Source organism: Microtus oregoni, unplaced genomic scaffold (assembly GCF_018167655.1).
Source record: "Microtus oregoni isolate MIOR12 unplaced genomic scaffold, Mior012 000036F_ref0000092, whole genome shotgun sequence".
Classification (NCBI taxonomy): domain Eukaryota; kingdom Metazoa; phylum Chordata; class Mammalia; order Rodentia; family Cricetidae; genus Microtus; species Microtus oregoni.
This window is the reverse complement of record NW_024543095.1, coordinates 11,654,605-11,668,723: the sequence shown is the minus strand read 5'-3', so window position 1 is coordinate 11,668,723 and position 14,119 is coordinate 11,654,605. Positions and strand designations below refer to the sequence as shown.

General features: G+C 46.3%; 1 protein-coding gene across 1 annotated transcript in view; it reads right to left on the bottom strand.

The window, feature by feature from the left end:
• The window catches only part of Tmem178a (transmembrane protein 178A), a 63,587-nt gene extending 56,534 nt beyond the window's left edge, over nt 1-7,053 (bottom strand). Inside the window, exon 1 of the mRNA XM_041631185.1 lies at nt 6,449-7,053. Within this exon, the coding sequence (XP_041487119.1) occupies nt 6,449-6,848 (400 nt within the window). The 5' untranslated portion in view covers nt 6,849-7,053. The remainder of the gene's footprint in view (nt 1-6,448) is intronic.
• Between the last annotated feature and the right edge of the window lie 7,066 nt (nt 7,054-14,119).

Genomic DNA, 14,119 nt, shown 5'->3' with positions numbered 1-14,119 from the left:
TAACAGAATCCTGGGAGAGCACGCATAAATTTCAGCCATGATAAGCAAGCCTCTCCTCCCTCTGCCCACAAGACAGGAGTAGCTGTACTAATGAGCATCAAGAGAAGCCGTTTTTAAAGTGTGTTTGTGGGAAGGCACTGGGGTAGCCAAGCAAAATTTCTATTTATACCATTTCAATACTGTGCCCCTCAATATTTGCTTTTTGTCTTTGCTTTATGATGCATGTACTAATACAGCCCTTGCACACAATTTTAAATGAATAAGAAAAATTATGTTTAGATAAGTTTCAGAGTTCATGCTCGAAAGCATCTCAGACGCCACTTATCTAGAGATATAAAGGAAGTCTGTTTAAGGTGTAAGTGTGTGTGTGTGTGTGCAAGAGTTTATGTGCAGCGTGGGCGTGTGTGCAGGTGCCTTCAGAGGCCAGAGGGTGTTGGATCCCCTGAAACTGGAGTTACACACACACACACACACACACACACACGCATGTGTCACATGTATTCTGGTGCTTGCTGAAGCCAAAAGAGGACATTGGCTCCCCTGAAGCTGGAGATATACATGGGTGTATGCAATCCACTATGGGTTCTGGGAAAGAAACCTGGGTCCTCTGGAAGAGCGGCGGGTACTCTTGAACACTTAATCCCAACCACAGACTCCCTAAAACTGAGGGATCCCCTCGCCAGCATTATCTAAGGCAAGATCTTCAAACATTCTATGCCCTCCTGGGTCAAGGAGGAAAAAGAACGCCAGCCTCTCAGCTTCCCTAGGTGGGTCTGCCTCTGGTAGATAATTATTCCCACACAAGTGATACCTTGGTCTACAAAGGAGCTGAAGAGAACCATCAATCGATTTCTGTGTCGGTTAGAACTTGGTGGGTCCTGTACAGACTATTAATTTTGTGGAGAATAAGCAACAGGAGGAGCAGATAAATCATTAGCACAGAGCAGAGAAGGCCTAGTAAATTCTTTCCAAAGCTTTCTCTCTCTCTCTCTCTCCTTTTCATCCCGAGAGCAAAATGACAAAGTATTTATGCACCACTCACTGTCTTTGATATCTCTGTTTATCTCATTTGACTGCTTCAAAGACCATTAGGACATATTTCTACTTCAAGTCTCAATTCAGTCCTCATTGATTTTCGCAAATTAAAGTGACAAACATAGAATTATAATCTCCCAATGATCTCTGAAATCCTGTCATTTTTAATTTCATAAAAGCAAAATACTACTTTAAATTTCCTTTTATTTATTGTAGGCAGAGTATAACACCAAAATTTGATTTACATGGACAAAGTGCATAAATTTTAAAAGTAATGTTGATTGCTCCTAGTGAAAATTCTTAATGAAAAAAAATTTAAGTTAAAGCTAATCCAAGAGCTAGAATTCCCAGTGGAGTCCAGGGACCATTTCCAATTCAAAATTGATTTCTCCACATTCTACACAATGTATTCACTGGTCTCACGAATACTTATTTATTAAAGAAAATGCTCCCAGGCACTAAAAGAAAGCACATGCAGCTTTTCCAAAGGATGTTCCTTGCATCTGCTCTTGCAGCTCAGCACACTGTTGCACTTGGACAGGATGCCAGGGCGTCCCCACAGGGCTCGACACTCCATCACTCTGCGCCGTCCTCTCTGTCATTTCCGCACTAGCGCTATCGGCTCTCCCAAAGTGCTCTCCACTCTCGTCAGGTCATCTTCCCCGGCCTACTAAGAGTAGCTACTGTATAATCCACTAGAAAATACAAACTCGGCTGCTTGAAATGCCTTCTTAAGGAGACGGGGATTTGTCCATTTCATTCAACTCCCAGTGTCTCTACCACGTCTAGCTAATGCTTGACACCTCACCATCAATTTCTGGAGTAAATAAATGGATGGTGGCTAACTGGAAAGAGCCTATCTTTAGGTCTTCCAGCCCTCCCACATTCCCAGTGACACAGAAGCCCAGAGCATTAAATCCATTCTGTTCAAGTGCCTACTTGGTTTGATCAACTATTCTACACCTCTCCTCCGATTAGGCAGAAGTGACTCATTTGCATATTCTCAGAGCTAGTGACCAGGAAAGCTTTCTTGGAGCCAAAAAAAGCAGTGACCAGCTGGAGAGTTGGATCAGTGTTTAGGAGCACTGGTTGCACTTCCAGGGGACCAGGGTTCCATTCCAACACCCACATGATGGCTCAGGTAACTCTAGTTCCAAGGGGTCCAAATTCCTAGTCTGGCCCCCACTGGCATGCACATGGTACACAGCCAAATGTGTGTACTATGCATGCAGGCAAAACACCCATACACATAAAATGATCTTTAGAAAACAAAAACCAGACCCACAAAAACACACAAGCAAAAATAACTTAGAGTAAGGAGCAAAAGAATGTGTTACAACATCTTCTAGTATAATCTTCCACATGCAAGCTTTTGGAACGCTTTTAATTGAATCGGAAAGTAAATTAAAGAAATACAGGGGAAACTATTTTTTTTTTAAGCATCTGATAAGATTTCGTGTTTTCCTGGCATTAAAATTTCAACACGGATCCCATTCCCCTCAAAAATAAACCCATGTACTTAATGCAATGTTCAGCGATGCAGATCTGGGGAGTTGGCTGGATCATTGATGGAGTCATAACTTGATGCTGCTATTGCGATGAAGTGGAAAGGAGGAGGTTGGAGGAATTAACTCAGCTACAGTGTACTTTTGTGTGCTTTGAAAGGCTGTATCCTTACACCAGATAAACTCTCTGCTTCCTGGTCACTGTGAAAGGAGCAGCTTTCCACCGTGGTGTTTCTTCCTCCCCTTGTTACTAAATGCAACAGAACTAGCCAACCATGGACAATATTAGTAGCTGAAATAAATCCTCCATTAAGTAAGTTGTTTTTCTCAGGCATTTTTCCACAGCAATAAAAGACCAACTAACACAACCGCTGAGCAAAATGGTGCTTAGAGACTGGTTGAGACAAGGAGAACTTGATGCTAGAGAAACACGGTGTGCAAATCGCCAGGGAATAGCTCATGGTTGGTCTGGAAAATCAGCACAAGGGTACAGTCTTGGTCCCTAAAAGGCCTATCAATAACTTTACCTCAGGCTTGGCTTGGAGTTTATCTAGTAGAGCACTTGCCTAGCATGCCCTGGATTTTATCCCCGACACTTCATAAAACAGGTACACATTTATAATCCCAGTACCTGGGCAGTGAAGGAAGAAAGATTCATCAAAGCAGAAGTTCAAGATCACCACCTGCAACTTAGTGAGTTGGTGGCCTGCCTAGGATATTATTGAACCTCATATCCAAAACAAAAGAAAAGAAGGGGAAGAGGGGGAGGGAAGGAGGGAGGAAAGGAGGAAGAATGGAAGGAGGAAAGGAAGGAAGGAAGGAAAAGAAAAACAACCATTTTTGTTGAAGGTTTGGTTTAGAGGTTCAACCTAAACCTCCTAAAGAAAAGACTAGATAAATGTGAACTTGAATCATAAAAAGGGAACAACAATTAGAATTTGATTATTCTCCCAATTCTCTGTATCATTGAGACGAATGCTTTCCTGTTTGTGTGATTGCTCTTGGGTGGATTAATACTATCGGGTCTACACATACTGATTCTAATCTAATTTGTCATTGTATGTTTCTAACTCTTATACATCAGAAATACTTATAGGGTCTCGAATACAGGGAATATTAATATTTCTAGTGAGAAAATGTTGCCCTCTCTGCACGCTTCACCTACATCCGACCTTTGTCCTGTGTCCAAACTTACTTTGGTCTCAAAAGTTCACTAAACATACCAGAAAGTTCATAGGCCCCCATTCTGACCCCTTCCTAGTCTCCTAGCTGAGTCAACCTGTTAATAATTAAAATTTATTAACAGTTGTAAGACTCATCAGCTCATTTGGAGAGGAAAGTAAGAACTTGAGCCTCTAGTTAGAGAAATGTTTTCGCTACACGAAATGACATTTTTCTGGTGTTTTGTGCTCATTTAGGAAACTCACACGGCAGCCACTCGATGTCAGGTGCCAAAACAACAGTAACAGTGTTTACCTAATATGGATGCTCGGACCATCTGCTCGACACAGGTAAATATGTATGCTTTCCCCTTTCCAGATTATCCACAGAATCAGAATTGTAATGAAATCTGGGCCTCCCTTCGTTTCCCGGAGGTGAAACTGAGAGCCGGAAGTGTTACTCAAGCAGCCTGATGTGGGTGAGGAGCAAACTATTGCTGAAAGTACCAGAGGCATCTCTGCCCATCCCCCAACAACACATCATGATCCCACCATGATGGTGTCATCCTTTGCTGCAAGCTCCTCGTTCCCTAATAGCATCTGCTCACTAGTTTCCCAGGAATCTAAACACACATTGTTATTATTAAAACAATGACACATCTCAGATCTAACACGTTCTCCAAAGAACAGTCAGCTCATAGACAGAGACAACAAAACCAAAGGCCACGTAAGTTTGGACAATTGTGGGAGAAAACACACTGGGATTTAGAGACAGAACCAGTATGGGACTCCTTATTTTATGATTGGCCAGAATGCCCCAGTGTTCGCCGGAAAGGTTTAGCTAACAACGATCAATAGTGTAAGTGTGAGGTCATTTATTTTTTCATCTAGAAGATGCATCCATGGCCAGAACCAGATAATTCATGTAATCTGCAGTGAGTTCTGCTGTGGGCTGCGCTGGGCAGCCATCTGTCAGGAACTGTAAGAGTTGGTAGAACAGTGGTTGGGAAACTGGATCCACCAGCCTCTAAGAACATCCTCCACTTCGAAGACCATTTATTTCTGGACACTCTAAGAACTAGGTACCCCAGCTAGCCGGCATAGTTCCACAAGGATCCTGGAGCGTCCCCACGGGACTTCTCCTGCTGGGGGCTAGACTCTGCCCTGCTGTTTCAGACACTACACTCTATCCAAATCGCAAGCAGTGAAATACTCCAGGCATAGAGAGTGCATGGAAAACGCAATTCTCCCATTTCCAAAGACAGACTACGCAGCTTAACTTTCTAAATTGCCTTGCCTAAATGAACATTCCATAGCTGAGCCTCCACAAGCGGCTTTGACAGTTTGTTCATGTGCTGTGTGTGCCTCTATCAGGATTAATTATGCAGTGTCTTCATGAGGAGAAATCACATTCAGATGCAAGTTGAAACAGAAAAAAAAGGGTTACTTCTCAAAGGAAGATTACTGTATCGAAATGCCCCCCCTCCCATTGCTGGAGCCCTTCCATATACTGACAGATTTGGATGGCAGTCCCCAGCTGGGCTAGCCATGGGAAGGAGGAAACTGACATGTTTGAGAACCGAAGACTATGCCAGCCAACAAGATGGGGAAGGCCAGCACGTTATTAACCCCCTCCTTTCTACATACTTCCATGGCAAGTTGTAATTCAATGCGCATCTGTTCACTTGCTTCTGAATTTTTAAGATGGACTGACTTCTGACTTCCTTTCGGGAACAGTGAGCGCAAGGAAAAGACATTCTTTTATTTGTTTTGCTTTCAGGAGATAAAAATTCTGTTAAGGAAACTCCACAAAAGAGGATTCCTATATTGAATTTTTTTTACATGCATGGGATTATAAAAAATATTCAAACTATCCGATTACTTACACGAGCTAGGTGTTTCAGATTCCAGAGGAACAAAGTGATGCTATACAACCCAGTGCCTAATAACAAAACAATAAAGACAGCCCTACAAAGTGTCACAGCGGTAAGAGTGTGGCATACAGAATCTCTGTGCTCAAGACTACTTTCAAGGACTTGGCCCTTGTCACTCCTCAGCTACTGCCTAGACCCTGAGAAGGGTGGGGTCATCGGGAAGGTTGAATAATGAATAAAGCGGATGTCTTAGCGGCATTCACCAGTGAATTGTTGTGTGTAAAGTCCAATTCAAACAGACCCTGAACTTGGGCTGTTCGGAGGGCAGACCTTCTTCGCTCTCCATGAACCCTCCAGGAGTGGGATACTAACCAACACCTGCACAATCCATGAGTAAGACTGCCCCCACCCCCCGCGCCGTTCTGGGTTTGCACCACGTCTGTAACCGAGGGCATTTCTCAAAGGAAAACGCAACTTAAGCTAGTTGAGAAAGATTAGTCTTTGTGGCTGTCACAATCCCTGGAAACAGCGTCAAGAAAATCCACACACACACACACATCCCAAGTCAGGCAGTTACACAGGGGAGAAGGACCGAGGGGAGGAAAGGGGGAGAGAAACGGACAGCGATAGGGGGTAAAGCGGAGTCCAGAAAATGGTAAAAGAAGGGCAGTATGGAGGAGCAAAGGACGGCGAGAGAGAAGAGAGAGAGTAGCTGGGGATGGAAGGCAAAACAGGCAGCCAGGGAGGGTGAAAAATGCGCGGGGCAGCGGAGCGCGGCGACTGGAGAGGCAGCCGCGGGGACCCGCGCGCCCCTGGGAAGCCCAGGCTGCGCTCCTTGCGCGGAGCCGGGACGCGGGGCGCGCCCGCCGCTCACCTTTCAGAATGAGGGTGTCGATGTCCCGGTCGATGCCCAGGAAGTAGCACTTCCTCCAGAGGCCCGAGTAGGTAGCGAACAGCGGCCGGCCACACTCGGCGTCTAGCCCACCGAGCCCTAGCAGCGAGCGCCAGGACTCCGGGTCTGCGCGCCCGGGGCCACCGGGGAGCAGTCGGCGCCCCAGAGGAGGCGAGTCCCGCAGCGGCAGGTGCGACAGCGGCATCAGGCGGTTCTTCTGATCCGGGGGGTCGGCGCCCGCGCGGCTGCGCTCGCAGCTCTCCTTGTGGCGCCGGGGGTCGGTCTCGTACCAGTGATCGGTGAAGATGGCCGTGACGAGCAGCCCCAGGGAGCAAAGGCTGAGGCCGAGACTGAGCGCCGTGACGAGCGCCCGCGGCTCCATGGCTTCCCGGCCCGCCGCAGCCGCCGGTGGGATCGCAGCCGCCGCCAGACACAATGCACTTGGCCTCGGCGCTCCGCCGCGCGCCCTCCCTCTCCGCCACCTGCCCCGCACTCCCTCCCACGGCCGCCCGCCCGCCTCACTCCCCCGCGGGAGCCTCCTCCCGCCCGCCCGGCCCCGCGCCCTCCCGCGCCGCTCACACTTTCCCGCCGCCCTCCCCCTTAGCCGGCTCTCCGTACTCCACCGCCCCCCGCCGCTTACGCCCCTCGTCCTCCTCCTCCCTGCTTCCAGCTCCCGTGGTCCGCCCCCCTCTCCAGACCCCTCTCTCTTCCTTCACCTCTGCTCTCGGTCCTGGCTTAGTTCTTTTGGTCTTTCTCCTCTTCTCCCCATCCCTACTTTGCCCTTACTTTTCTTCAACTCTCCCAGACACTCTTTCCTCACTCCGGCTAGCCCTTTGCATCCCTGGCTTTTTCTACCTTTATATATATATATATATATATATATATATATATATATATATATATATATATACCTGCCTTGAATTCCAAGCCTCCCTGCACCTACCCCTGCGCAGACCGCCTCCTGTCCTCTCTCCCTCTCACGACCTTACAAGACATCCACCAACATCAAGCTGGATCTTGCCTCTTGTCCAAGTTGATTTTGATCACTGTCTCCGTTTTGCCCCCAAGAGCAAATCCCATCCAATTCCGAGAGCGTGGGCGTTTTTGACTCCTTAGAATCTTGATCTTAGAGCAGCGAGCCTGACCCCTGAAGGATCCAACCTCAGAGACCTTGGCAGCTAGCTCAGTAGATGTCCCCTCTCAACAGTTCATGGCAGCCTGGAAGCATCCTCTCTGCTCCAGCCCTTCTTTTGCAAGAAGACACCCAGTGTCTCTGGAGCCACAGCACCACAGTCAGAGATAATAGCCACCTGCTTCATTTCTGCCTGCTCTGAGATGGACTTCTTTTTTGTGGGCTAGCTCCACACCCGAGTGACTGACGGCCTCCTGGATCAATAAGGCCTTGCAGTGGCACCTGCTTTGCCAAGTGATTATTGCCTTTGAATAAAGCAAGCCCCCAGTGATAAATCAAAGTAATGATTTTCTCCTGTGCAAGTTTGTCTGGTGGCCACCGAGGGTCAACAACAAACCAGTGCACCACACCAGTCAACACCTGAGGCTTTCTGTTTTTCTGAGGCTCTCCAGAGTCAGGTGTTCACCCCAAGAATGGCAGGCAGGGTATTATTTTCTAAAAGAGGAATCAGTAGGACTTAGGTACTAAGGGTGAAATATATATATATATATATTCTGCATGGCAAGGTGTCCCACCTATGCCCTTGAGACCATGTCAGAGATAGAAAACTGTGCTGCACCAACCCAGGACAGCTATCCTTTCGTTCTGATGCCATGAAATATTAATGATCCCAGAGATTATGAGGCATTCATTAGATGCTAAATGTCATTACTCCGTGATTTAATGGGACTTATTAATTAGTGCCCCCCACATCAATTGATAGTAAGGTGATTTATCTGCCTCCTTTGGAATGGCATCTGTAAAGGTGGCAGGAGAAGCTGCTGAGCTTCATTTTCGTTGCTGCTTGTGCTCAACATCTTCAGGGGATATTTTTCTGTAGACGAGCATGTACCTCTTCTGAGCCATTCAATTCACAGATCCCTTAAGCAAATCTTGGCCACATCAGACCCCCGTGTCTGTTTCTGCTGACCTGCCAATGTGAATTATTGCTTGGATTTTCTCACAGCTTCAGCAAGAACTGTGGTGAGCTCTGGGTCTAATTAAGGGAGACAGAGAATTACAATTTTAGTGTTCTCACAATCCGCTCCCCCTTAACAGGAAACAGGAAGCCCGGCAGAGGAATCTTATCAGGGTTCACACAGAAACGATGGCACTGAGAAGGTTTTCTTTTGTTTATGTTCTATAATATGTGTAAGATCATAGATCTTTCCAGACATACGGAGTCCATTTAACTGTGAGTCCAAGTGGCATCTGAAATGAACTTAGGGGGCCCTGTGTCTTTTTATATTCAAAAGAAGTCTCTCAAGATGGCTGTTACAAATCTGGAGAGTCTTAAAGGTTGCCAGCCCTTTAGTGTGTCTTTATCCCTTCATCAGGTCCTCACCTGGGGTACTATAAGACTCAAATACTTAGCCACATTTTATAGTCACATGATCATCATCACAATAATTCTGTCCCCAAGTGACAAAAGACAGCAGAAACCCTTTTCAGTCACTGCTATGGGACTTAAAGGAACATAGTACTCTGCCTCCGGTTCTCTAGGTGGAACTCTTTGATCACACCCTTCTTAGAACCTAGCGTCATCCGCGGGTTCACTTACGTCTCTGCTTAAGATCAACCCCAGCATATAATCTAAAGGTTACTCAATGATGGATTGCCTTTGACAGTATTTCATAAAAAATGTCACACATTACAAATATGGGCCAGCAGTGTGTAATGAGAGTGCTGCCTCTGCTGGTTCTGCATTAACAGCATTGGAGAAAAGTGACATGTCATGCGTATGCTGGCTTGGCTACGGCAACTGCACACTGCTTCGTCCACGGTTTCAACATTCCTCTGCTGTATATTTCCAATGATGAATTATCACCCACCAACCACTGCTGTTAGAGAGTGAGGAATACAGAGAAGAGAAAGCAGTTCCTATCTTCATGTTGTTTCCAGTCTGGAGGCAAGAAAACGGCATGGCATGCGCAGAACTAAAAGTAAATACTGTAGCAGAACAATAGAGAAAGTGTTGCAGGAATGTGGACGTGAAAAGAGTAACTGCCTGGGGAAGGGGAAGTCAGGCTGGCTGCAGAGAGATATTTGAGTTAGTTCTCCAAGGATGGATTAAATTTTGCCAAGAAAATGGGATCAGCGATATTAGCATTGCATTCGGGTTATAACTCTTTGATTTTATGTCCATCTAGGACGTCTGGAAATTTCAGTGTTTGTGGACATTGTAAAACAAGTATTTTTCCACATCTTTAAGTCATCTAGTTAGACTACGCAAATGGCTTCTTACACTCTGGCTACTTACAGATGGTTGGAACTGGGAGCCCAGGTCGGAATATAGGTAAGGTACGAGTGGGCATCCCGGGAGAACACAAGCATGGCTCAGCCTTGCTGTGCTGCTCAGCCTTGCTGTGCTGGAACTTCAGCTTGTTCAAACTTTGCCTTCTTCTCTTGTCTCAGATTTCCCTTTGCTGTCTCCAGATCAAATACCCGAGTGCACCCCTCACCAAACAGTTCTACTTGGGAATTTTACTGTATTGAATGCAATATGGACAAACCTCAAAGCTTGTACTTCCTCACATTCTAACTGCCCCTCTCAATCTCTCTTTCCCTCCTGCTGACAATTTATTTAAGCCACTCAAATTCGGGATTTCAGAATTTTCCAAGTTGTGAAGATTTTCCTTTGAAGTGTTACTTATATCTATTCTTCTGTGTCTGTCCCACTAGCGACCGTCATGCCTCTAGCACCTCACCTCTGGGTTGGCAGTACAACCACCTCCTTGGTCCCCAAGGCTTCAGGATCAACTTTTGCTGCGGTTACCACAGATACCGCTGCCAGATGCATTCTCATCAATGTCTGTCTCTCTCCCCATGCATTCCCCACTCTTTGGGGAAGAGAAAAGAATCCACTCTATTCCTCTAGACTCCTTCTGTGCTATGGTGAAGCATAGCATTTCTCATAGCATTTCAAAACCCCAGCTGTTATGTTGGCCATGATTAAATACTTAGAAAACAAAACACTTGCCTTTCTCAAACACATTTGCCATAATATCTGGGTACCATGTGACACTGATCATATTTACCCTTAGAGTCAGAAGTTCTTTACATAGACGTTTCCTTTTAAAAGAGTCTAACCATACACACACACACACACACACACACACACACGCATCCCTACCTCCACATATTCCAGAGCTATGACAGTGTTTTATTGACACATGAATGCAAAGCTAGCCTTGCTGGCCATAAATATTCCGAGACTTTCACCTTTTTGTAATAGTGCCAAGATTCCAAGTACCATCCTTCCTTATTTTGCACATTTGGATTAAGCCCATGTCACGTAACCAAAACTAGGCATGAACTCTCAGAAAAAGAAGGCTTTCTTTTTCCTGGTAATGTCACACATTTTTTTTTTCAGTACTTAATGTAAGGATGTAGTCAATTATGCTGTTGATCTACAATATGTCGTTTCTAAAAATACTTGAGGTATGTTCTCCAAGTTTTTCTCTGGAAGCAATTTTATTTTAACTCAAGATATATGAAGCACTTGCAATGTAAGTCTCGGTGCTAGGTCTCACTGGATTCCTCCAGGATGAAGGAAACACAGTCTATGCATGCCCTCAGGAAGCTTTAGGTTGGTAGAGGAGGAAACCAGAAATGGAAGAAGCAATGAAGAGGGACAAGCTTGGACAAACGATGTCACAGAGGTACAAAGTACAAGAGGAAAATGTAGTCCTGAGACAGAAGTTCTCACTCTAAAGTGGATAGTCATGTGGCACCAGCACCTTCCTGGGCCCTTGGGAGACAAGAAGTATCTTCTTCTGTGTGAACCAAGTCCTGGGCAAACCCAAAGGTCTATTTTAGAAGCAGCACCCACACCATGGTGCTCTTCTGTACCCACACGTGTGGTACATCATCCTGACAGTGCCATTTTGTCACGGACTAGAAGCCCGAAACCACAAAATACCACAAAACCCCTGAAATAGATGGTGCCAGATAAGTTTCTCATCTCACTGACACACCACAGAATGTCACCATTCTTTCTCACATTCCTGGATAAGCCGTTTCCTTTTTGGATCCTTTAAGCACATATGGTGGGGGCGGGGGTGTTCAGAGAAACCCATACCCTTGTTAAGTCCCACTCAGAGTGTGATGTGCTAGCAGATGGCGCTTCATTAACGGCCGTACCTAAGCGCATTCGCCACCTCATCTGTGCGTGCAGATACCAGAGTTCGAGTCTGTTCTCTTGGGCCATATTTGACAACCAAAGCAAAATGGATGTAGCTAAGATGTCCACTGACTCCAATTCACAGCCATCTGTCAAGCTGCCCAGATGTACAAAAGAGCCAGGCTTTCCAAATGCCTACCCATTCTCTTGGACATACAAACCTTCTCTCAGCATTGTATCTATACAAGGACACCAGGACCTGGAGAGCACAGGCTGCCCAACAGAAAAAAACACTACTCTCTGCCTGTGCAACCCAACGCAGTCAGTTACCCAGCCTCCTAGATCTATAATTCTGGACAACTGGGCTATAGACGTCTACCTCCCCTGATCATCATGTCCTTCCCACTGCTTCCTCTCCCCTATGTCTATTACAGGAAGAACACCTAATGTAGCTGTGGTAGACACAAATTGCTAGGTAACTTATTAGTGACACACTTTCAGTGTTCTTATTTCTATTCAAATAAAAAGAGGCAACCTGTTATTTTCATTCACTCAATACTATTTTCAGAGTCCCTACAGGTCAGGGAGAAAATCTTCTCAGCAGAGGGGAAGCACAAAGGCCCCGGGGCAGGAGAGAACTTTGTATCACCAGGGAACTGAAAACAGAGCTGTGGCTAGAGAATAGTCAACAAGGAAAGGATGAATGAGGACCAGCTAAGAAGGTAGGAGATGACATCGCAGCATTAGTCAAGTTCAGCCAGACGTGAGGCTTGGATCAAAAGAAAATCTTTAAGAAGTTTTGAGCGGGGAAAGGGCACGAATTGATTCATGTTTTTAAATGTCACTCAGACTGCTGTGTGAAGTTGGTTGGAGGCTAGGGATGACAAGTATCAGGCAGGGAAACCAGTCAGGAAGCAAGTATCTAGTCAAGGTAGGTATCATTGGCACATGGACCAAGGAAGCAGCAGCTAAAGAGAGAGGAAGGGATGGAGGTCAAACTCGCGGACTCTCTGAGAGTGCAGGGGATGAAGGACAGAAATCAAGGGCCATGCAGCTTTTCCAGTGTGGGTTCCCGGTTTGCCCAGAGCTCAGAGGGGAAGATTGGAGGAGAAAAGTACTCGGAGGAAGAAGCAGAGAAGCGTTTTAGACAAGTTGACTTTGAGACGGCGCTTAGCGAGCCCAGTGGAAAAGGCAGTTGGATGTGTGAATTTGAGATGAAGAGAAGCAGCCTGGCTGGGGATGTTGCTTGATGGGAGAGTGTTTTCTTGCTGTGTGAAAGACCCTGAGTTTGTTCCATAGCAGAGAGAGTGGAGAGAGCTTAGACTAAAGATTTAGATTTAGTGATGTCAACATACAGGTACTAACCGTCTATTGACAGTTACATTCATGGGACTAGATGGGATCGCTCAAAGGAGAGGTGGTTTTAAAGGGAAAGAGGTTGAGGTCTAGGCTTTGAGACCCTCAAAAATACAGATGTTATAATCTGCTGGCCAGGTCTGTCACCTGGGTACCCTGTCCCTTTAAGAGACAAGCCCCACCCACTCCCAATTCCCCCCCCTTCAGCAGAGGCAAGAGGCTCTCCTTCCTCCTCTCCAGCCTGCCTCTGCACCCCCTCTCTCATAATCTCGCTCTCTGCCTCTATTCTCCCCCCACTTCTCCCCTTCCCCCTTCCCTTTCCTCTCCATAACCCACCAAACAACCTCTATACCCAAACTCTCTCTGCATGTCGTGTCTGTCTGTCTCTCACCTGCCATGGTCCCCCACCTGCCAAGGAGACCTGCTGAGGCCTCGGGTGATCCACTGCCACCCCTCGTGGGGCCAGCCTCAGTCCCCCATGTCTTTATAAATGATAACAACAGAGCTTCATTGGAAGAGAAGAGTTCAAGCCTCAGGTTCCTGCTCCATGAAGTGTGGATGAGAATAGGAGCCTTCTTAAGGATAATGGAAGAATCTAAAAACAATTCATACAAAGCACTTATGGGCACGATAAATGTCAAGACTGATGCACAGCAAGCGTCTGCCATAATTGACGGCTGTTGTCATTGTTATCATTTCTCATCTCACCAATAATAGCTGAAGCCTTCTCAGGCCATAATTCTGTGATCAGACCATTACTGTTCCAAGGATTGGACCCTAAAGAAAAGCAGCAAGGCCTGGTATGAACCCCCTAAACACGTAAGTTGCCTGCAGTAGCCATGAGATGATATGCATTCCAAACTGTGAAGACCCATTATGCTCTTTCAATAGCCTGTCTTGTTATGGGCCCGTAAAAGGGGTTTAACGCTGTTTCGCAAACAGCAGAAATAAGCTGCCAGGGCATGACTAGGTGTCTCCCTCTTCCAAGGCCTTTAGCGTGGGT